Here is a 23474-nt window from a genome sequence, read left to right on the forward strand (position 1 = left end):
GCAAGAATTGTGTGATGTGTAAAAATGTGGGAAAGGCCTGATTATTTTATATTGTGTCAGGCTTTTTATTTTAAGTAAAGTTAAATTTTAATAAATTGAATTTTAAACTCCAAGATGTGTTAACATATGATTCTCTTCTACAGAAAACTGAGAGTCCAAAAGAGCAATTGCCATGTAGAAAATCAACCGTACAAACTAGTCTTTAGAGATGTTGGCATTGCAGCTACACACACACACACACTCACACACACTAGTACATTTAGATAGAATAATTATTTCATTGCAGGGGAAAATGAAGTTAGTTGAATGGCTGTGTTTCTAAACTGAACTGGCCACTTAGAAAACACAGAAGCCATCAAAAACTAGTTGAAGGAATCTCTCAAATAATCTTCAAACAGATGTATATAACCATAATTAATAGTAGAAATGATAGCACGTTGTTTGAAGAACAATTAGTAAACAGTTTGCTAGCTGTTCGAGGAGAGGTAAGAGGTACCTTGTATGGAGATCCAAATGTTTTATAGGGAAGGGCTCTTTACTTTAAGGCTTTAATTGAACGTAGCTAAAACGAGTAGTAGACCTGAATTGAATTCACATAGCAAGGGTGAGAACAGCCCAAACTGGTCACCTATAACTTTCAGATAACTAAAGGAATCCTCCCTCTCTGAGTTTTTAAAATTAGAACAAATTAATTAAGAAATGAACTGCCAACCTACATAATGTTCATCTGAACCCGTAAAAGTGTGTTAAATAAATACTTATGTTCAGAGTATGCATGTAAAATCATCTGACTAGCCAAATAAGAAAACTATGCCCACTGAAGATTGAAACTAGAGGGGGCAGAGGAGAAAGTGTATTAGTCAAGGAATTACTAAGTCACAACTGACAGTAATACTTTAAAAACCTTTACAGCTGTGTGCAGTGGGACGCCTTCTAATAGGCTGTGTTTATCCTACCATTCGTACGGCATTCAGGAGTGCAGTATGGAGCTTTCAGAGTGTATATTACAGCCAATTTTCGATGATTAATGCTCCTGGGAGATAAGAGGAAGCAAAGAAAATGTTAATTTAAGAAGCTGGCACAATGTTGATCCTGTCTTCCTGAAAAGCACATGCAAGACTTAAATGAAAAATACAGGGGAGTTTCTGCACTTCGGTGTTCTTAACCACACACCGGCAGCTTCGTTTTCCTGAAAATACTTACATTTCAAAATATACACAAAGGGTGTCAAGCTAGCATTATTGACATCCCTTACTGATATATTAGTGCTATCTCATATATATTCCACTATCTCAAAAAACCTCGGAAAATATGATTTAATGAGATACTTGCATAATTTATATGCCTACTAGAAAAAATTTAATTATATGAGTGTATATGTGTGAGCCCAACATTTATGAATCACACATCTTGCAAGGTTTCCTCTCCACGAGTAATAGATTTTATTTTTCACCTTCGAAGCATGGGCTAACCTCGACAGCAAGTCTCGGGAATGTCTTTGATGGTGCTGTGTCCCCAGCGACGACCCAGTGGAAGAGTCCAAGGGCTTCCACTCTGCCCTCCTGCCACTCGGCCGCATCTGACGTTCAGAAAGATTATCTAAGGGTTCAAACTGTTCGAAGCCACAGTGAACAGTTTGTTCTTTTTTTAGAGAACTTTCTTTTTTCAGCTTTGACTGTCACATGGCTTCCTGCGGCTCTGCTGCCCTGCAGCTACCTAGGCATGTGTGTGTGTGTTGTGGGGGGGGACTGTTCTTGATTGGAGTGCGGCAGTTTGGGAAAAGGGTGGAATTTTGAAAACTTGCCTCTGAATGGAACCTACAAAGACAACTTGGTTATTTTTAAAGTTTTAGAGAAGAAAAGAATAGTAAAAGAATTTAAGTGAGCCAGCTCCTTAAAGAGGCATAAAACAGCACAATTTTAGAATTGTCCTCTGCTGAGCTTTTGCATGACGCCTAAAGTTATGATACATTAGCCTCAGGAGCAAACACTAAAACACGTTCATGTACTGCATGCCATTTCCTGAGAGAATTAACTACTGCCTTCATTCTTTACAGCCCAAATCTGTTTGTGCAAAGCATCAACACTTACTACATTAAAACCTATATGTTTCCTACAAATTTTCGAGAAGAATCTTTTCATTGTTTCAATACTTTATATTTGCAATAATACTCTGTAATGAGTGAAGCAAAGATGAGGTAGCAATGTTCCTTGCTGGAGAGATGAGTAATAAAATCATCAGCGTACAAATGGTTTTTTAATTAGGTTTTAATCTGTGTGTTCAGAGAAGTTATTTCTGTGTGAATGCCACACTGATAATTTTTATCTTGGTGCCACAGCTGCAGTCACTAATGGCAGATGCTATGGACACCCTTGAAGGAAGAAGAAGTGATAAAGAACGTGTGTGGAATAAAATCCAAAAGGTAAAACTTCCAGCTGAATGAAAAAGATATATTCTTCTCAAAGAAAATGTCCATCTTGGGTCATGTCTGTTTAGAAGATAAAAAGAAAGTTCTTCAGGCTCTTTTATTCTTTGTTTTCTTTTTAAAATAAATGCAGTGTTCACTCTCCCTCTCTCTTTCTCTCTGGAAGTGTAACCAAAGCCGAATATGGGTTTTTTCACCTATTCCCTCAGGTCTGCTTCTTTTTCAGCAGACTGTAGTCCTGTGCTCTTATGGGTCTTCTTATCATGCTCATTTCCGTACTCTACTTTTATTATCTGCTTCTTCATTATTGGTTATTCTACTTTTTTAAAAGCCCTTCCATCAGTATTTTCATCCACCTCTCAACTCTTTCACTGATTTTTTTATCACTTAAGAAAAAATGTCTATATTTTAATAAACTACAGAGAGTATAGCACTTGGATGTCTTATGGGGAGGAATAACATACTGGTTGTTAGGAGCAGAGGGACATTTCTTCACTGGCTACTGGAGTTTAAATGGAGCAGCGCTGAGATATACCTGGACCCCTCTACTCAGGAGGCTTATGTGATACCACAGGGCCCTCTGACCACGTAGGAGCGAGTAACATCGAGTCTCCATTTCAGCTAAAGAAAATAGATTCCGATCAGTCTATTCCCCACTCAGTCTCCTCCATTCACTCTAAGAACCCAAAGGGAACCAGTATCAGGAGATGTGAGAGGAGCAAACCAAAGAAGCCTTCACTTTAAGAGGTAGTAGTGAGCCGGCCAGGAGGGATTCTGGTGCATCTGAGAAAATGTGGCTTCTGAGATCATTCAGAGGCCTTCATGATGAACGCGTAAAACAGAAAGCAAATGAACGCAGCAAATTTGTTGAATATTTGCTATGCCAGAGAAAACAGTAGTTATCAAAGATATTGTGCTGGGCAAGACAAACACAGCCTCTGCCTTTATGGGCCTTACCATCTAGAAGAGAAGACAGTTATTAAAAAGTTACTTAAAAGTTTAATGAATACTATAGTGAACAAGTAGATGTTCAGTGATCTATAGAAAAGAATAGGGGAACATAATTCGGTCTGGGAGGCCAGAAATGTCAGAAGTGATATTTATACAACATGCAGCAGCAATGTGGTTGTTGTCAGGGAAAAAGGGAGACTTCTAAACAGAAGGAACAGTTTATATCAGGAACGCAAAGGAAGCATGGCACTTTCAAAAACTGACAAAGGCACAAGGAACATATTTCAAAATGAATTGCAGAGGCAGACGTTAACTCACAGAAGGACTTGTAAATTGTGTTAAGAATCTGGAATGTTTCAGAAAGTATGTGACTGGAAAAATGCATTTGAGACATCTCTAGGGCCTCAGCGGGAGAACAGATTCAGGGACGACAGACGTGCAGGAAGTCACTTATAATACGGTGGCTGATCTACAGTGGGGGACGGAGACGGGGCAAAGCAGACCAGTATAAGAAATATCCAGGAAGCCAAATCGACAGGACTTGGAGTTCACTGGTTGGATGTGGGAATTTAGACAATAGAAAGAATTAAGAATGATGCCCACGTATTTGGCTTGAGCCACTGGGCAGGGGATAGAGAGAGGTTTGCTGTTGCCATTTACTAAGGACGAAAAACACTGTTGGAGGAGCAGCTCTTGGCACAGAATGTAAACTACTTCAGGATCCAGTTAGGAGACAGAAGCCATGCCAGATATTTGAAAGGGAATTTAATATAAAAAATGGTTAACTAGGTATGAAATTGTTAACCACATAACTGAAAAACCAAAAGAGAATAATAATTTATCACAAAGGAAGTAATTAAAGGGAACATTTACCACCCACCAGGGCTGGGAAAGCAAAGAGAAGAGGTTGGGATTACTAAAACAAACTTGGAGAATTTTTCCCAAGGGCTTTTAATTTGGTTAATGTGACTCTACAAAGGATGATCCTATCACTTTCAGACAATTCCAGTAGCAAGTAAGTAATTTTCTTTAATTGCTACAGAGTTAATTTGCATGTGCAGAAAAAAATCATTAAAAAAAAACCTAATTGTACAAGCTACACTGTGTTTGAAGCCCACTAGAAGTTAATATCAGCATCACCACCTCTGAGGCCTGTTATCTGTAGTGAAAACAGCTGTCGCACCTGATGAAAACACGTGAAATTTTCATCGGAAGCAGCAGAATTATAGCAGCACCTCCTAGTTCCACATAGTTACGGGGACTGTCAGAATCCCCATTACCTCTCACAGTCTTCGGAGCTCCACTTTGTTATAGGTCTATAAAAAGCCTATCAAGATGAAATCTGATTCATGAACACTGACCTGCTGTTTATATTTTTTTCTGTGAGATTTTACTAAGAGCCTAGAAATAAGTATGAGATCATTGGTTTTTTCCTAATCCACTAGGACTAAAACACATTACTTATAGCATTTTAGGATATTGTCTTTTGCTTGGGCTTTACAGAGTACTATTTTCTTTCTGGTCATTAACTCAAGAAAGATATACATATGTTGGTTTAGCTAAGCATATACAAAAATAAGCAGGTTGTATTGAAAGAAACAGGTAAGTTTTCTTGTATTGGCAAGTCCCATGCCACAACAGGACTCTTTATCACATTTTGCTTCATTTTAGTTTATAGCCAAAATCCCTGAGAAACACTCCCTTGAATAGTTCATAAGTCCTGTTAACATAGCTCATTCATGCATTCATCAAACATTTACCCAGCACCTCCTCTGGGTCAGACATTATTATAAATAATGTTCTCAGATGTTTGCATTCTCCTAGATAAAAGTAGGGAATACACAACCTAGAAAATTTGCAATGTGTCATAAGTAATAAATGTGCTGGGTGGAGGAGGCAGGAAAAAATGGGAAGTGCCAGGTGATTGCAAATGCAATAGAATAGTCAGGGCAGGACTCACTGGGGTGACGTATAGAGAAATATCTGAAAGAATTGCAAACCTTGCAAATAACCTGGTGAAAATCATTCCAAGTAAATGAAACAACAAACACAAAACCCAGAGACTGGACAAGGAACTGGACAAGACTGTGAAAGGAACTGCAAGGAGGGTAGGTGACTAGAGTGGAGTGAACAAGAGTAATGGGAAATGAAGCCAGAGGGCAGAGGGCATAATGCTTTGTCAAATAAGAAAACACTCTAAGCTGCTGAGCTGAGAATAGGTTGAAGGGGGCAAGTGTAGAAGCAGGAAGACTAGTTAGTAGGTTCTTACAGTGATACAGGAGAATGATTATGATGGCTTGAACTCTCGGTTGGATGGCTTGAACCATGAACCCAGGAGGTGGCAGTGGGTGTGCAAAGTGGTCAGGCTCGGTCTATCTAGAACAAAGGCTTACCTAGAAGGAGGCTAGTACGATTAAAAAGCACCCTGAACTAGCAGTTTGGAGACCCGGCCTGTTGCAAGTAGCTCAGAAGCCACTTCCTTTCTCTGAGCCTCTGTTTTCTCATCTGCAAAATAAAGATATTGTACTAGAAGATTCTAGCTCAGAACGAATTCATTTTTTTGAAAGCCAGACTATCAAAATGAAAGAATAAGAGTTAATCTTTACTAAGCTCTTAGTAAAGAGCTCAGGAAGAGCCAATACTCTCCTTACTTTACATGGAGCAACTCCTTAATCCTCACATGAGGTCAAAGGTGTAATTTATTAAACAGAGAATTTGGGAGAACACTGAGGGGGGGTGGGCTGGGATGGGAGTAAAAGATAGAAAACTGTACTTGAACAACAATTAAATTAAAAATTTTTTTAAACCGGACAAGTTGAGCAGTTTTGTCTAAAGTCACAGAGCCAGCAAGCGGCAGAGCCAGGACTTGATCTAGACCTAGGACCTAAGCTCTTCCCTGACAGAAGCCCACATTTTGTACTGCCTGAAAATTCCTGTTTTGTGTATAGCTGAACATTCAGGTGTGAGGCCAATGAGAAATTACAGTAACCTCCAACCAAAGCGGAATTTAGCTATAAACTTGGCCAGTTTGTATGTCTTCAATTCTCAATGTAACATTCTTTTAATCTGAGCCAAAAATGCCACTAAGGAATTTTTGGTTTAATATACCTTTATAATCCATCTACAAAGGACCCTCCTGTTCTGTTCCTCACTTTTCCATCTATAACCATAAAGAATCCAAAGCCTAAGTCTCCGAGTCTTGGACCATTAATTCAGCTCCCATTCATGGGACCTTAGGCAAGTCATGACCTTCTAAGAAACATAATGTGTTCATACCCTTACCACCTTCAGAGTCTGTGATTTTGTGTTTCTTGGTATTGAATCCTAAGGCCCATTGAAGCTTTATAAAAATAGCCTGAAGATAAATAGAAAAAGGAGTCTCTAGGAAGAAAATTCTTTTAAAAAAATGCACCAACTGTTAAGTTGGAACATTCCTATTTCTTCTCACCAGAGAAACAGTTAAGCAACACTCTGGTGCAACTGAGAAAAGTTACTTGCTCTTCACTTACAAAGTCTACATTTTTGGACTGAGATGATCAGAACTTAATCTGGTATAATGAAGTTTTTTTTTTAATTCTGATATGCCTCTGGGTCACTGATGTAAGACTAAATGAGTAAAATGAAAGTGTTATTTTGAAACTAATGAGAGAAATACTCCAGCATATAATTATGGTCCTGTGAATTTTCATGAAAAGTAATGCTACTTCGAAATTTCATTAACTATTACGATATAACATAGTACATCATAACCTTCAATGAATGTAACTAGTATACTATAGGTGGATATCTTTAAATCATCCATATGAACTTATTCAAAATTATTTAGCTTTTTATGTTTCTTTTTCATCTCGAAATCTTAACTTATAAATTATACTTGTCATCATACAGAAATGGCATTCATTGATATACTAATTTGTTTTTTTAGGATGAAAATGGGAGAGAATTGTATGTCACTTAGCAACCCTGTTCTGTTCAAGGCTGATGTAAGGCAAAGCAAGCAGAGAGAATACAAATCTGGGAGCTGGGCCAGGGGCAGTTGGTTGAGAAGGGAGAGGGAAGAGCAAATTGGAACATTATATTTACTTTGCACATCAGCATTAAAACCTGCATCCTTCCAGAAACCCTTCTGAGAGAGATGGCGCACTCCACACTATCATTCACCAGCCGTCATGCGGGCCGACTAACATGTGGTCAGGACAGACAGTTGCGTCTCTCTGAAAGTACTACCCTCTTTTCAAAGATTCAACAGTCATACCACTCATTTGCAAAGCAGTTCTTCCAGCAATCAGGTTTTTCCTCTGTGTCTTGTTCTATAAAGGGTCTCTGCAGATTTATTGCAATTTGATTATGAATCTTCTCAGCCTCTGGTTATGGGCTTCCGCATTAGCATACTCCCAAATTCCTTAACAGCGTGTGCTCTGAGCACTGCTAAGCAGTTCTGTCCACACGTAATACAAACCATGGAGAGCAATCTAAGTGCTCTTACTGCTAACCATGCTGGGGGCAAGGCAGGGAAAATCTCTGAGAGACAAGGAAGGAGGCAAAGCCCCGAGGGATAAAGAGGCCAGGTACAGGAAACATGTAAATCGCTGTGCTTCCTGGGATAAATGAGTATGTGCCAGTCGGCATCCAGGCCAGCAGCTGCAGTGGAGGAGCCTCCACCAAAGCCCAGACAAACCTCTTATTATGGTCATAGGCTGAGTCCTGGGGCAGTCGGATCCGAGGGAAAGACAGCCCTCAAATGTAACCCACAGCTAAGCCAGGTCCAGCCTGGAAAGTGCAAAAAGCCAAAAGCTTTGGTTCTGGCCATCTCCCCCAGCCACCGTAACATAATCCAAATCTTAATGGCGCATTTTAACTATCATTTAAACCCAACAGCATCTCTCTCCTCTGACTTAAAGGAAAAATTGTGTGGTTAGTTTGTGAAACATCTTCAACAACTCTACTTGCTAATAACTCACTTTCCATGTGTACTTAGCCATTTCTCCAACACTTGGAATACCTATTTTATATATTTCAATGGTTGAAAGTATTATCTTCTAAAACTTTGAGGAATTGGCATGAAATTTCTGCAGCAGAAATATTTCTGTGTGGGATTTGAATATTAGCATGGCCTTCATCTAAGGAGCTTATATCCAAAAGTTTTGCCTTTTATAGACTTTATTTATTTCCTTATATTTTTTCAGAGAGAGGGAGAGAAACATCTGTGCAAGAGAGAAACATTGACCACACCCCCAACCAGGGACCTGGCCAAAAACCCAGGCACAGGCACGTAGCCTGACCGGAAATCAATCTGGCAACCTCTCAGTTTGTGGGACGATGCCCAGCTCACTGAGCCACACCAGTCAGAGAGAGTTCTGCCATTTTTAACAAGGAGTTCATCCAGGGACAGACAAGGCTAATTCCCACTGTGCTCATGTACTTAATAAAATACTGTTACTCAACAATTTACCAAATTATGTTAAGTCTATTTGAAACTTACTTTTGAATAGCTATTGCAGTTGAAACAAGCTATAGGAAAGCTTATCTCAGATTAATATTTAAATTAATAATGTGAGGATGACAAATATTATCAGTGATTAGTATTGATCTTTCAGTATGTGCCAAGCATTTCAACAAGTTATTAGTTTAATGTTGCAATAACCCTAGGAAGAAGATATTATCTCTCCTTTGAAATATGAGGAAAAAGAGCTTTGCATAATTAACAAGGGAAATAAGCCCAAGTTGTTATTGACAGGGTTTGATTTTGAATCGTATTATTTGGGTCCAAGGCTCTGTTCATAATCATTAGCTAGAATGCTTAGGTTCAACCAAATGCAGCTACTTAAAGGTCAGTGGCACAAAGAATGTTGCCTGACCCAAGCTCAGACTCTGTAAGACACCAAGGACACCACCTTTAAGTCTGCTTTTTGGCAGTAAGTGGGATAGAAGTATATCAGAGGCACTAGCAGGCATCCTGTGTCTTTCTCTGGATCACAGCTTACTGGCTCCGCCAAGGATTTACCCAGACTGCTTTGCAGCAGCCGCCTGACCAAATCTGAACCTTGGTGCAGGCTATGCCCCTGGACCAAGCTGCTCTTACTCTCCTCCCTCACAGTCCCTCCCTTTGTAGACATAGTGTGTTTAGGTTATCTTTGACAGCTCACCATTTTCTTTCTCCCTGCAACCAGAACTTCAAGAGAGCAGCTTGGAAATCTATTTGCTCCTGTAGTGACTCAATGTCACTCTCTTGTGAGTTATCTGAATTCGCATTCTGAAATGCACCAGGGTTCCAAGGAAAACACAATTTTAGAAGTACATATTGCCATAACCCCTCCAAGCTTTACCCTCACACCACAGAGCCCTGGAGGCTGGGGTTGGGCAGCACATTGTTAACCTCCTTTTCTTCCCGTGATCTTCTCTGCCCATGCCACTAATGAGACAACATGGGGAGGTGATTAACACAGAAACTGAAAATGCTCATGCAACCCCAAACCCACCAGTATTCTTTTCTTTGTACATGCTTTTCAAAATGCATCTTTCAGAAGTTCAGTGAAATATTCTGTGGTGAGGGAGGCAAGCATTTACCTCTATTGTATTTTGAACTGTGGAGTGAGTTTGCAGTATATTCTAAAACTTATTCTTTAAAACACCAAAAGTATCTTCTTTGACTGGTGCCCAAGCATTTTACTGCATGTATTTTATACATTGAGTTTTGTGATTTTTTAATAATTGTGCAGAATAACAGAATAACAGCTTCTACCACTTGGTAGCTAAATGAACCATAGGACATCTTCAATTCTGTATTGAAAGTAGGATTGATACAGAGTTCAGAGCAACTGACTTGTAGCTCATTTAATCATGTATGATGTACTCATTATACCTTCCATCTTTTGGAAAAGGGCAAAAATGAATGTGCCTTTACATGAAGCCCTGAAGGAAGATATGAGTCATTTGTTACTCTGATTATGACCGTCTTGAAATGGTGCATGTAGACGAGAGGACAAGAGCATAATCTAAAACACATGCAAATGCTGTAAGCAAAAACACACCCTTTTCTCTTAGCATCGTCAAAACTCTGTGTAAACCTTATGTGTCCTCTGCCAAAATGGCTTTGTACTAGAGAGAAAAGGAGCGTGAGATGGCTGGTGAAGAGGTGACTGTGGACCTATGTTAGAGAGATCCCAGCCTAGAGAAACAGGCCCTTCTCTCATTGAATTCAAAGGAATTTGAGAAGCATTTAACTTCCCAAGTCCTCTTAATTGGAGAGAGGACCCCTTCTGCTTCACAGTAATTTACTTCATCATAATGTTAAAGATATTTAGAAGCAACTAAGAAAATTAATTCAAGAAATGAAAGTATGTTCTCCTGAGGTATGGGGCTCAAAAATTGTTTATTATAAAAGCAGTGATAGCAGATTTCTACTTCTGAGAATATAGATTAAACATGCTTTTTCCTATTCCTCCCATTAAGTACAACTTAAAAAGGTAGAAAGAAAAAGGCAGACAACCTAGGGATGTGGGACCTGAGGAATGATGTTGTGGCAAATTCAACAGCTTTTGTGGTTGTCGTTTGCTTCATACATCCTGCACTTGTTGCTGCAGAAGCTGGTAACCCAGAAATGCTAACACATGCAGACCAAATCAGCACCCTCCCAAGATCCTGCTTTCTGTAGCCAAAGGATGAAAAAAGGGAAGCACAGCAAGACAGTAAGCTCTTAGACAGGACTCTTCCTACTCCAGCCACACACCGCAGACAAAATTGCCTTCCAACCCCAACCCAGGTCAGCCAAAGCCAAGTGAGGAGTAGCCTTCTACCCTTCCTAGGCTATAGTGAGGCATCCCAGTCTTCCCATCCTAATGAGGTGGTGTTGGAGAAGACCAAATAAGGAGCCTGTACTTCCAGCGCCACTGGATGGTAAGGCTCTCCCTTTCCTTTCCCCCCTGGTAGCATGTTGTCAGAGGAAGCCTAGTAGAGAGTCAGGATTTTCACCACCTGCCAACTATCACGAACCTCCCACCTCAGTATGATGTCAGCGGAGGCCACATGGGAGCAGGGATGAGGTTCCTCCCCCTCCCAGCTGGCGAGGTGTCAGTGGAAACCTACTGAAGAGCTTGAATGCTCATCCCCCACCCAGAAGTCATGGGAAGCCCCTTGCTCAGGTATCAGTGGAGGCTGAATGGAGAACCTAAACTTCTATCCTTACCTGGGAGTGCGTCTCCCATCCCTGTGACAGCAGCATTGGAAAGATCCAGCTAAACCAAAGTTCTAGGTAAGATCCAGTGAGTCATAACATAAAACCCAAAATGCCCCTATTTCAGTCATAGCCCACGCATCATACCAAGAATCAGGAAGATCTCAAACTGAGTGAAGAACGATAATCAATAGATGCTAACACCGAGGCATTAGAGATATCAGAACTCTCTGACAAAGATTTTAAAACACCATCATAAAAATATTTTAATGAGCAATGACAATTTACAAACGCCTTAAAATAAATGAAAAAATTGAGTCTCAGCAAAGAAATAAGAAGTTTCAAAGGAATAAAAAATAGAGTTATTTAAGAGCCAAATAGAAATTTTAGAACTGAAAAAGACCATTGCTAACATCTAAAAAGCAGCTCACTGGAGGGGCTCAGCAGCAGAATGAAGGGGGCAGAGGAAAGAATCTGCGAGCTAATGGGAGGACCCTGACACCACCCAATCTGACCACCACCCAGGGACCCAAACACAGGCATGTGCCCCAGGTCTGTCTGTCTCCCCGCTTGTCCTCCTGTGTGGCCCCTCCAGAGGATGCTGTGTACTTCCACCAGGACCTACGACCAGTAAATGCGTCTATTCTAATCTTCCTTGCAGTCTTTTGTGGAACTGCTTGTCACCATCCTGCACCCTGTACTCTACTTACCAAATGTTTACAAAGACATAAACAGCCTTCCACTCTTTCTGCTTTTGGGACTTTAACTGATTATATTATGTGATTTCATTTTCTCTGCTTTCTTAACATTATCAGCTGTACTCCTATTTTACTTTTTTTAGTGGTTGCTCCAAAGTTTGCCATATGCATTTATAACTAATCACTGTCCACTTTAAAATAACACTCTACCACTACATAGGTGGTGTGAATAGTTTATATTAACAAAATAATCAGAGTTTTTTTCCCAGCCCTTCTATTATTGTGGTCATTCATTTCACTTAATGTAAGCATGTGTATATGATATGTACGTAAGCATACACAATCAAATATGTTGTTGCTATTACTATTGCTCACTTACCAAGATCACCCATAAAACACACCTTAGCAAATTTAAAATAATAGAAATCATGCAAATTAAAACCAGAATAAAATAAGTCACTACACACCTATCAAAATGGGCTAGCATAAAAAACAGTGTCAATACTAAATGCTGTTGAGCATGATGAGGAATTGGACCACTCATACATTGCTGGTATAAATGGAAAGTGGTATAACCAATGTAGAAAACCATATGATAACGTTTAAAATACCCTCAAAACAAAGGGAGATTCGCCTTGCACGCTGTGAGGACACTCCTGCAGCCCTAGGGAACAGCCAGCATCCATCGGCCAGCCAGGTGGGCCAGCCTCCCGGAAGTGAACAGAAGCCTCCAGATGCCTGTGTCTGGGCTCACATGCTCACTGCAGCCTCAGGGGAAATGGAGCCAGACCCACCTGAGTAAACCATTCCCAAATTTCTAGCACTCATAAATTGTAGGAAATAAATGTTCATTGTTGCTTAAACCATAAAAAAAGACTAAATATGCAACTCTCATAGAGCCTAGCATTTACACTCCCAGGCATGCATCCCTAAGAAGTCTTATGTTCACACAGAAAGATCTTACACAAATGTTTATGGCCACTTAATTCGCATAGCCAAACACTGGAAGTAACATAGATATCCTTCAAAGGGCCGATAGTGAAACTGGTACACCCATACCATGGAATACTGCTAACCAATATAAAGGAACAAACTATTGGTACGTGCAACAACCTGAACCAATCTCCAGAGAAGCATGAAATTATGGACTGCATTATTTCATTTTTTATATTTCTATCTTTGCCCAAGGATATTTTTCCATTGCTATTTAATTATAGAGAGAGGAAGGGAAAAAGGAAGGAAGAGAGAGAAGCATCCATCGGTTACCTCCAATATGTGCCCTGACCGGGGATGGCACACCCTGGGACTGAACGAGGACCCAACCTGTAACCTAGGATGTTCCCTAACTGGGAATAGAACCCACAACCTTTTGGTTACAGGGCCAGCACTGCAACCAAATGAGCCAAACTGGCCAATGCTACGTGATTTCATTTATATAACTGTCCTAAAATGACAAATATAGAAATGGACAAGAGATTAGTGCTTGCCAGGGGTTAGAGAGGGTAGGGCCAGGAGGAAAATGGATGTAGCCATAAAAGGGCAGCATGAGAGATCTTCCTGGTAATGGGACTGTCTTGTATTTTGAGTGGACTTCCTGGCCATGGCGTTCTACTGCCCTTTTGCAAAATGTTATCACTGGGGCAAACTCCATAAGAGGCACAAAGAGTCTTTTTCTACTACTACTTGCTGATGCCTGTAAATCTACAATTATGTCAAAATAAAAAGTTTAAAAATATATTCAAACCTTAAAAACAATCTATGCCATTAAATGTTGAAAAATAAACTTTTAAACAGCTGTGATATGAGATTTCCTGGACAAAATGATAGCAAGGTTTTGTAATGTTCTTTAACTCTATACTGAACATAATAAAAAGTGGTATCATTAGAGACATTTTCAATTAAGAGTTGATAATACAGTTGAGAAGGATGTTTTTTGGTCATTTGGTAACATCTTGGCAATAGGTGCCTCAGATTTCACATTGTTCTTTTATGACTAAAACACTGAACAGCATACCAAATTCTCTAAATGAAAAGGAGAAATATAGGGCTTGTTTCTCTTGTCTGAACAGTAGCCAAAAGCTACAGAAAAATACTATATTATGAGAGCAGAAACAACTTCGTTTTGAAAACTGACTTTACTTTGGAAATTAATTTCAAGCCTGTTTGAAAACAATTGTAATTCTAATTAGAATTAACATTCAAACCATTTCGGATGATAAATATTTAAAAGCGTTTGGTCTGGAAACTAAACTGGAACAGAGCAAACAAACTAACATTACCAAACCCGCTGTGGCGGAGTGGAACGTCAGTTTTGCCAAAGACTCTTGGTCCACACTGCTGATCGCTGGGAACACATTCTCATTCCGTAACCATCCCTGCAGTTATACGAACCTGATATTTATTCCTGAAGAATCCGATTCTTATTCCATCTACTTGTTTCTTCCTTAAGAGGCACTTTTAAAAGATTTACTGAGAAGAAAAAAACCCTTTGAGCAGCGAATTCCTGAGGCATGAACATGTGCAAACAAACCCCTATAAACATGCCTAATGCCCTCTCCTTGATCCAGACTAGATCAAATCCAAGAGAGAAAACCAATTCAATCTTAGTGTCTTTTTTCTCAGTCTTATCTGCCAGTACTCTCGTGTTTGAGATTAACTTCCTCTCCCTGCTGTTATTGGAAAGAAACCACCCTGCTTCCCAAGGTACATGCTTTAGCCCCTGCAGGGGGCACCAACCAAGTAGTACACATCAGACAGCAGGAGACATGAATTCTAGAAAGCATCCAAGTCACGTTTCAGGGAAAAATTATGACTTAATTGAGCTTCCTTTTATTTTATCACTTAGTAGTGACAATAGTTTGCTGGGGAAATGGAGTGGCTAGAACAATTTATTGTCTCATGGTTCTGGAGGCGGGAAATCTGAGATTCAAGTGTCATCAGGAAAATCAGTCCCATGCCACCCCCGTAGCTTTTGGTTACTTGCTGGCAATCTTTATGGTACCTTGGCTTGTAGGAGCATCACCCTGATCTCCACTTTCATCTTTACATGCATCCACCCTGTGTGTGTGTCTGTGTCCGAAGTACCCTTTCCTATAAGGACATCAGCATTTTGGGTTAGGGCCCGTGCCAACGACCTCATTTTAAGTTGATTACCTCTGTAAAGAGCCCATCGCGAAATACTGGGAGTTAAGTCTTCAACTTATGAATCTGGGAGGAAATAAAATTCAACTTATCACAGTAACATTTGATTTTAAATCACTTTAAAAGGAAAAATGCCACCCGAATCTTTGTAGAGACGCTCCTTCTCATCTGCCACATTGGAATGACACCACTTTCAAAGTTCTATTAGGCTGTGCTGTCCCTTCATTGTTATCATCTCTCATCAGCTTTACTCACATTGAGCTTCTTGTCATTTGTTTCCTTAGTTTGTCCCATTCCTAATTCTATGTGGCCCTGAAACTCAGTTTCTTGCTTAGCAATGCCCTTGGTGTCATGGCCAGCCTGTACGCAATAATCAAAGTCGCTTTCACTTGCCTTCAATTACCAAATGCAAATAAGTTGGATCTATGTACAAATGAAGCTAATAGCAATCCTCCCTCACAAGAAAGCTCTCCAGTGCACAGAGGGTCACCTGACCCCGGGACATCCCCACACTTTCCACCTACATCGAAGTCTATGCTGGATATGTAAGATAGAAACCCATTTTACAGTAAAGGGCTATTGGAGAAAATATTCAAGTACATTTCAGCATGCCTGTACCAAAAGTGACTATGAAGTAGTTGTATGTGGGGAAAAATGTTATTTTAATCTGTAATAATATTGTATTTTATCCTGGAATCCAATAGAAAATCCTAAATTTTGAGAAAAAATAAAATCATTAACTGAAAAATTTTTTAGTACCAGTAAATAATCTGATGCAATTATTGGATGAGAAAGAAAGGATGCTGTGAACTACCTTCTGGAGTTAAGCTGATCCATCACAGGGGACCCTTTGGATGCAAGATAAAATTCCGATACATCTGGAGAACAATATATAGGTCTTATAGGAACCTATGGATGTTTACATTAACCAGCTCAGTGCCTTTCATTTTAGACAAAGTCACAATGGAAGTGGCTGGACCCCTCTCTCTTTTCACAGTGCTGCTTCTCCTTGCGGTACAAGGCACACTACGATGTGTCCTTCTTCCACGGAGCACATTTCCATAGAGTGGATCCAGGCCTAACCAGAATTATAAAATTAGTACTTCAAAGACAGAATGGATTTTAAAAGTTTATTTAGTCCAACCTCCAGCTCACACATGACTCAGGAATACTTCATGCCCCCCAAAGAGTTGCCTATATGTTTGATTTGCAATTTCTAGTGATGAGGGTTGCCATACCTCACCCTGAAGTCTGTTCCATGTTTATACAGTTGTAAAACCGTATAAACAGTTTCACATCCCCCCACCAAGGAAAAGCCAAAACCACAGTGACTGGTAGATAAAATTGCTTAGCTTTTTGTTTTATGTCACTTATCTATGAATTATTTTTTCATTTACTTATGTTATTTCCCATGTATGGCTATATACTTTCAGATTCTGGAATTAATACTACTACTTAATAATAACAATTCAGACCTATACAAATATGTCACATAATTGTTTAATTTAATCTCCCTAGGACCCTGTGGAACTATTGATAGATGAGGAAACTTGGGTTCCAAGGAGTGCAATAAGTTTGCTCAAAGTCACAAGCCAAGAAAGTGCTGCAGCTGGGATTTCAGCCCAGATATACCTGACTTCAGCAGTAGGCCAGAACTCTGCCATGACCCCTTTTGGTCCTGATAATGGAAAACATCCTTCTTCTGTTTGTTCTCTTAGTACTTTTCAACTTCTGGAATGCTTCTTACATGGTAAACTATAAAACAGTGGTTGTTTTTTACTTTTCAGTTTGGAGTTTTGTATCATTCTAGCTTTTACCCTAGGACTAGACTATCATATAGGTCCATTTTTTAACACATTCCTGATTATGTGCACTTTTATATACTTTGTCTTTGTCACTAATCAAATCCATTCTTTTTCCCTGAAACCGTTCATCTAATTGCATTTCTTACCTCATTAAGATGTGATCATTATCTCAAGTTAGAGACTTCACAGTCATTCCTAACTCTGCCTGCCTTCTTATCCCAACTCGGAATTTTTCACTGCCTATAGTTGTTACTTTCTAAATGTCTCTTAAATCCTTGACTGAGGCCCTGGTTGTAGTTTTCATATCTCAGTTGATTCACCCACTTTTAGTTTTCTTGTTGCATTTCACTCCACATAATGACAACAGATTTTTCTTTCTAACCATATAGCTAAATATTTTCAACTTTTTACAAGCTGACCCCAGTCTGTATCTCCTGCTACATGTCTCTACTCCCAGTCCCCTCACCTGCCAACATCTATGCCATAAATGACTCATCCCTGTCAAACAGCCCAGGTTCTTTTACAACCTTGCTGGTATTGATGCCTTTTCCTCTGTCCGGAATGTGCTTCTTATCCTTGTAAAGACTCCTGTAACCTCTGACGCACCTCCTTATTCCTGCAGACAGAATTCACTGTTCTGACATTTCTTCCAACAGAACTCTTCGTACATATTTCTTACATAAACAGTTATGCTGTATTGTAGTAGTATGTCATTAACTTCCTCTTCTACATGAATATGAGCTCTTCACAAACACACATGTTGATATTTTTGCTCATCCTAGTCCAGTGCCAAATACAAAGTAGATACTCAATAAATATTTGTGCAAGAGGATGAATGTACTTCCTTTGAAATCTGGGCTTTTAGAAAATTTAGAAACTTCCCTATAACATTGGTCTATTTAGTTGCCTCTACATTTCTTCCTAAGATATGTAGGAAGAAATTGATAATGTCTTTGTGCTGTTAGAATTTTGAGATTTTCTGTATTCTTAAGCTGTCTTCTTTTTTTGAGTTTCATAGTCATCTTTGTTCTGAACTTTTTGAATCTACAGTAAATCATGACTGACAGACTTTTGTATATAAGAATTGAAAGGTCCTGAGAAAAGAGTTGATAACCATTTGCTTACTTTCTGATGTGGAATATAGCTGGTAGCCATACAATACAGGAGAATCTGGTCTCCTACTGAGACCACTAATTTCCCTTGATCTTATGATATCCCCAAGTTCTCTGCAAGCTCATGTTGTCAGCTGTTCATATCTCTGTAATGCCAAAAGAGCTTTGGAATATATAGATACACCCAGCAATGGTATCTGCCCACTTTGCAAATGGGAAAAAATAGACCCACAATGACCAAGTAGACTATCTGATATAGTTAAGCAAGTACCATAGATTCTGGACCAAAAGGAAAGTCTAATAGGGCTGCTGCTCCAAAAACTGGCTCATTTTCTTCCTTACATGCTTACATATTTCTTTGTGTTTTATATCCCTAAGGGCTTTATAGAAGTTTCTATCATTTGCAATCTGCTCCTCTTAGTTATATGAATCTATTTTCTCTTCAACCAGCATTTTTCTTTCCTTGACTTAAAAAGAGAAAATAAAAAACCAGCTTTACTAAAAACATGTTGCAGCTCTCCCACACTTCAGTAAGTACAGAATCTAAAATTAAGCTACTCTCCTGCATATTGGGTCATTCGTCTAGTGGTATCCTCTGAAAGAATAGCCTCTGGGTTGAAAAATGGGAGGGCTCCTCTTAAGACTGGACTACCTGAGCTATGAATACAAATCATGGAATTTTTTAGCTTGGTGTGTCCTTGAAAATTGCTAGGCTAACCCTTTTCTCACAAAATGCTGGTGAAAACTGAAGCTCAGAAAGGCCAAATGACTTCTACAGGGCCACAGGTCAGGATTATAAGCCTGGCTAAGAGCAGGACTCTACACTCCTACTCCTTATTCAGCACCCTTTCTATCCCTGGCTGTTTCAAGTATGGAGACCATACCCTGTTATCACCTTGCCTTGAGGGTCTCAAAGCCCAACCATGCTAGTAGAATGATAATGGCATATGGAAGCAGTGATTATTAACCTGTAAGAGAAATGAGAGCCTTCTGATATGTTCCATGCCAAGATCACTTTGGAAAGACACATTGGTTTCTGAATGTTTTCAGCTCTATTATCAGATAGGATTTTTAATGAGGGTCTACTACATCCTAGGTGCTGGGACTAGTGGACAACATGGACCTGGGTTCTGCCTAATGGAGATTAAAGCGCAGTTAGGAAGACAAATATTATATAAATCATTATCAATTATTAAGAAACATCATAATATGCAAAGAAATGAATGGGTTGCTATGGAAATATGTTACTGAGAGATCCAATTTTGTCTGGGCTACCCAGAAAGACTTCCCTGAGGCACTGATGTTGAACTCGAAATGTAAAGAATATGTAAGGGTTCAGATGGGAGTATTCATCAGAGGACATTGCATTAGGAGGGTCAAGGGTGTGGAGAACACTGCACAGCTCTGCTCAAATAACTGAGAGATGTACCACATGGCCAAAGCTAGCAGAGTGACACAAATGAACCAGATTGTCCATGGCCATATAAGCCATTTTAGGGTTTGGGAATCTACTTATTTTAAGCAGGGGAACAATGTGATTGAGATTGCATTGTTAAAAGATTGGTCCAGTATCATTAGGAGAATGAGTTGGAACGTCAGCATGTAGATAGACCAGGTAGGAGGTGGACACGTGCCAGGTGAGACATGCATGTAGTTTGTACCCTCGACCTCACGGCCTAATTAGACCATACTCTCTATTCCAATAACACAATTAAAGAAATAAAAGACAACAGCCACATAATAAATAGTTTTAAACAATTGTTTTTCTGTTTCATCGAAGAAAGCTTTTTTGTTGTTTAGGATTGTAATTTTAAATTGCATTTAGGCTAATTGCAATCTCTCTCTGTTCCTCTCTCTCTCTCTCTGTTCCTCTTTCCCCCTCCCTCTCTCTCCCCCACCCTCCCTCTCTCCCTTCTTCTCTCTCTAAAGTCAATAAACATATCCACAGGTGAAGATTTTTAAAAACATTAAAATAAATAAATAAATAGATAAATAAATAAAGTATCAGTACAGATAACATGAACCATCAACTCAACTATTAAAATAACAGTAAAGTGCCATTCATTATGTTTGTTTTAACTGTGCTCAATGTTAACTTTTTACTTATGATTTTGGTGTAAGTTGCATATAAATATGTGAAATACATAGAATAATGCATTGACTTCATGACAAGATATAGAAATGATCTGTCCCATTATTTTGATGATTGTTGCAATGATCAGACATTGTATTCAACAATGTCCCTTTGAAGAAATTTACCAGCAGTAATTTTAAATTTTCAAAAAACGTATTTTCTTTAAAAAAAAAAGACCAATGAACAAAAGACCAGTTTACATCACCTGGGTGATATTAAGACCTAAGAATAACATATAGATGAGTGCTACCATTTATTTTTCTCTTTTGACAATCTGAATTTTCATTTTGATATCACAGTGAATGATAAATCAAAGGATTTAAAAGTAGAACTCAAAATTGAAAAATTGAAGTTGTAAGTGCTTTTATCTTAAGTAGATAATATATTTGTGCACCTTTAGCTAACTTTATGACAATGTATTCTTCTCTTAATGACTTTAAGCTTGTGTAGTAAGTAGGTCTCAGCAGTCAGGGTTAAGTATGAATTGTTACACCTACAGACTTTCATGAGGGCTCAACTCAGCACACATGTAAATTGTTTTATTCTACAGTTCTTTCTGGCAGATTGTATAATACATTCAACTGTCACTGACTAATTATTTTTTTGGAGAAAGACTAATATTTTATTTTTAAGGATTATTGATTTGTATTCATTATTTTACCTTACTTCCTGGGGTATAGCATTTTTAAAGAAAATTTACTTTTTAAATTTTGCTGTTGATTTAAAAAAATAGTTCTTACTAAGACAGTGTGGACTATTCATTTTTCTCCCTGGGACAGTTGGCCTTGGACATACAAATAATCTCTGACTTCAAGGAAGTGGGTTTCTTTTGTTTATTCTTTTGGATAACTGGTTAATTTTCCACTATTCACTTCTTTTTGAAATCCCTGGCATTACTGACCATTGAAGACAGTGAGCAATTCTCATACCCAGTAGGGAGGACTGCGTGGTAAAGCCAACTCCCGCAAGCCTACTTTGCATTCCTAAAACAGAGGGACCCAAAATGGACACAGGAGGAGCCTTTTGAATTTCATCCTTTTTGTCTCTACCCATTCTGTGCCAACATGGACCTGCATGTGCCATTTAATTTTAATACCTCACCATTTTCCAATGTATACAAAACTCGGGAAAACAACAACAAATCTTGTATCTATTTCTTCTAGGTTGGATGCATTGAAGACTTTCTATACCAGTTGGAGGATAATTTCTTAAAAACTAAAAAACTGAGAACTGCTCGAAGGCAAAAAACCAAAATGAAGCGGCTTCAAACTGTGCAGCAAAGCTAGTCACTGGGAGCAGGCACTACCACAAGATGTCCCAGAGAAAGGGACAATGGCCTCCCACCAGCCCAACTATGACAGCTCAGTGATTAAGGCCTATCGTGCTTCCCCTGGCTCATCTTTAGCAAAGGCGATCTATATACTTCATTAATCTTGACTGGCAGCAATAAATGATCCTGACAAATCTGACTCGACTCTTGTTCAACTGCATCTTGTTTTTCTAATAGTTTATAAAATAACCATTGCTGCCTTTTTCACTTGCCTTGTTCTTTCAGAATTGACTAAGGTGTATCAGTATAACTAAGTATGGTTATCGTGTGTGTGCACATTCATGCAGTTATTAAGAGTTAATCACATACCACATACAGACATGAACAGACAATATAAATGCAAATTTAAAAAATTTTAAAGCTGATAATAGACTTTCTTGGTTTTTATAGAGATAGTTATACGTAGCTTGGCTGATGCTATCTGTTAAATTATCTCATTAAAATCTTGACTCTTCTCTGGATCCCCAATAGCCCCTCCCCTTAAATGACTCAACACAGTGCTTGTATTTGACAAGGTAGTTAGACAACAGCCATCACTCAAGACCTCAGCTGACATCGAAAAGGGGTTTTAAGATAGAGGAAGGAGGAGGAAGTCCGAGTCAGAGGAAAATAGACAAGAAAATATAATTTTTAAAAGTAGTGGAAGAAATCAACAGGATCTCAGAGTACAGTGATGATAAACAGCATGAAAAAAAACAGGGAATAAAATACTCAGCACTAAATGATTTCTTATACAATGAGATTATAAAGAAATCAATTAATAGTTTAGTCTTAAATGTATGTTAGATTTGTATAGTCATAATTATGCAAGATATAAATATTTTTAAATCTTAAAATAGGATCTTAGTTTCCCCGGGGACAATTTGCTTATCTTGCCTTTATCAAATAGTTCTCTTTTCTATCCAGCTCCACCTAGAGAACACCATCACTGCCACCAGCTTCCCTTGGGTTAGTTATTAATACCATTGTAGTCAGTTAAGGACAGTGGAATTTTCCCTCGGGTTAGTTATTAATATCACTGTAGTCAGTTAAAGACAGTAGAGTTTTAAAAACTCCTTTTTAATTCTAAACTCACACCAGTATGGCATCTCAGTTCTGTGCTCATATGTACTGGAAAAAAATTTCTTTCTTGGACGTGTGAATCTAGCCAGTTGTAGGGTTCAAGGTAAATAAATGGCTGTGCCTCCCATCTGACCACCAAGATAGTCGCCACTTGCAATAATGGTCTGGGAATTTCCCACTTAAAAAAGAAGTCCTCATAATATCTTTAGGAATGAAGCTTATCCACTTTGAATTTTAACTTCAGTGTTAAAATTTCATTTTCCAAAAGGACTCCTATGTTCTGTGAGTAACTGCTTTTTTAAAAGATTTTATTTATTTATCTTTAGAGGGGAAGGGAAGGAGAGAGGGAGAAATATCAGTGTATGGTTGCCTCTTGTGGGTCCCCTGCTGGGAACTGGCCTGCAACCCAGGCATGTGCCCTGACTGGGAATCGAACCACGATCCTTTGGTTTGCAGGCCTGCACTCAATCCACTGAGCTACACCAGCCAAGGCTGTTTATTGTTTTTTGTTTTTTGTTTTTTGTTTTTAATCCGGTTGGAATCTTAGCACTGCCGATTTGTTTCCTAAGCTATTTTCTGAAAGGCCTGGAATATTTAATCGCTGTCCAATCGCTTTACCTTTATTGTTTGAAAATCACTATTC

At 38.9% G+C, this 23474-nt stretch overlaps 1 protein-coding gene across 1 annotated transcript in view; it reads left to right on the forward strand.

Annotated features, from left to right (window-relative positions):
- SPATA16 (spermatogenesis associated 16) overlaps positions 1–21725 on the forward strand; it is a 191173-nt gene extending 169448 nt beyond the window's left edge. The window contains exons 9-10 of the mRNA XM_037137462.2: positions 2339–2422; positions 21603–21725. Coding sequence (XP_036993357.2) covers positions 2339–2422; positions 21603–21725 — 207 coding nt within the window. The remainder of the gene's footprint in view (positions 1–2338; positions 2423–21602) is intronic.
- The last annotated feature ends 1749 nt before the right edge of the window (positions 21726–23474 follow it).

This window comes from Artibeus jamaicensis, unplaced genomic scaffold (assembly GCF_021234435.1).
Source record: "Artibeus jamaicensis isolate MK-2021 breed Jamaican fruit bat unplaced genomic scaffold, CSHL_Jam_final scaffold_474, whole genome shotgun sequence".
Taxonomy (NCBI): Eukaryota; Metazoa; Chordata; class Mammalia; order Chiroptera; family Phyllostomidae; genus Artibeus; species Artibeus jamaicensis.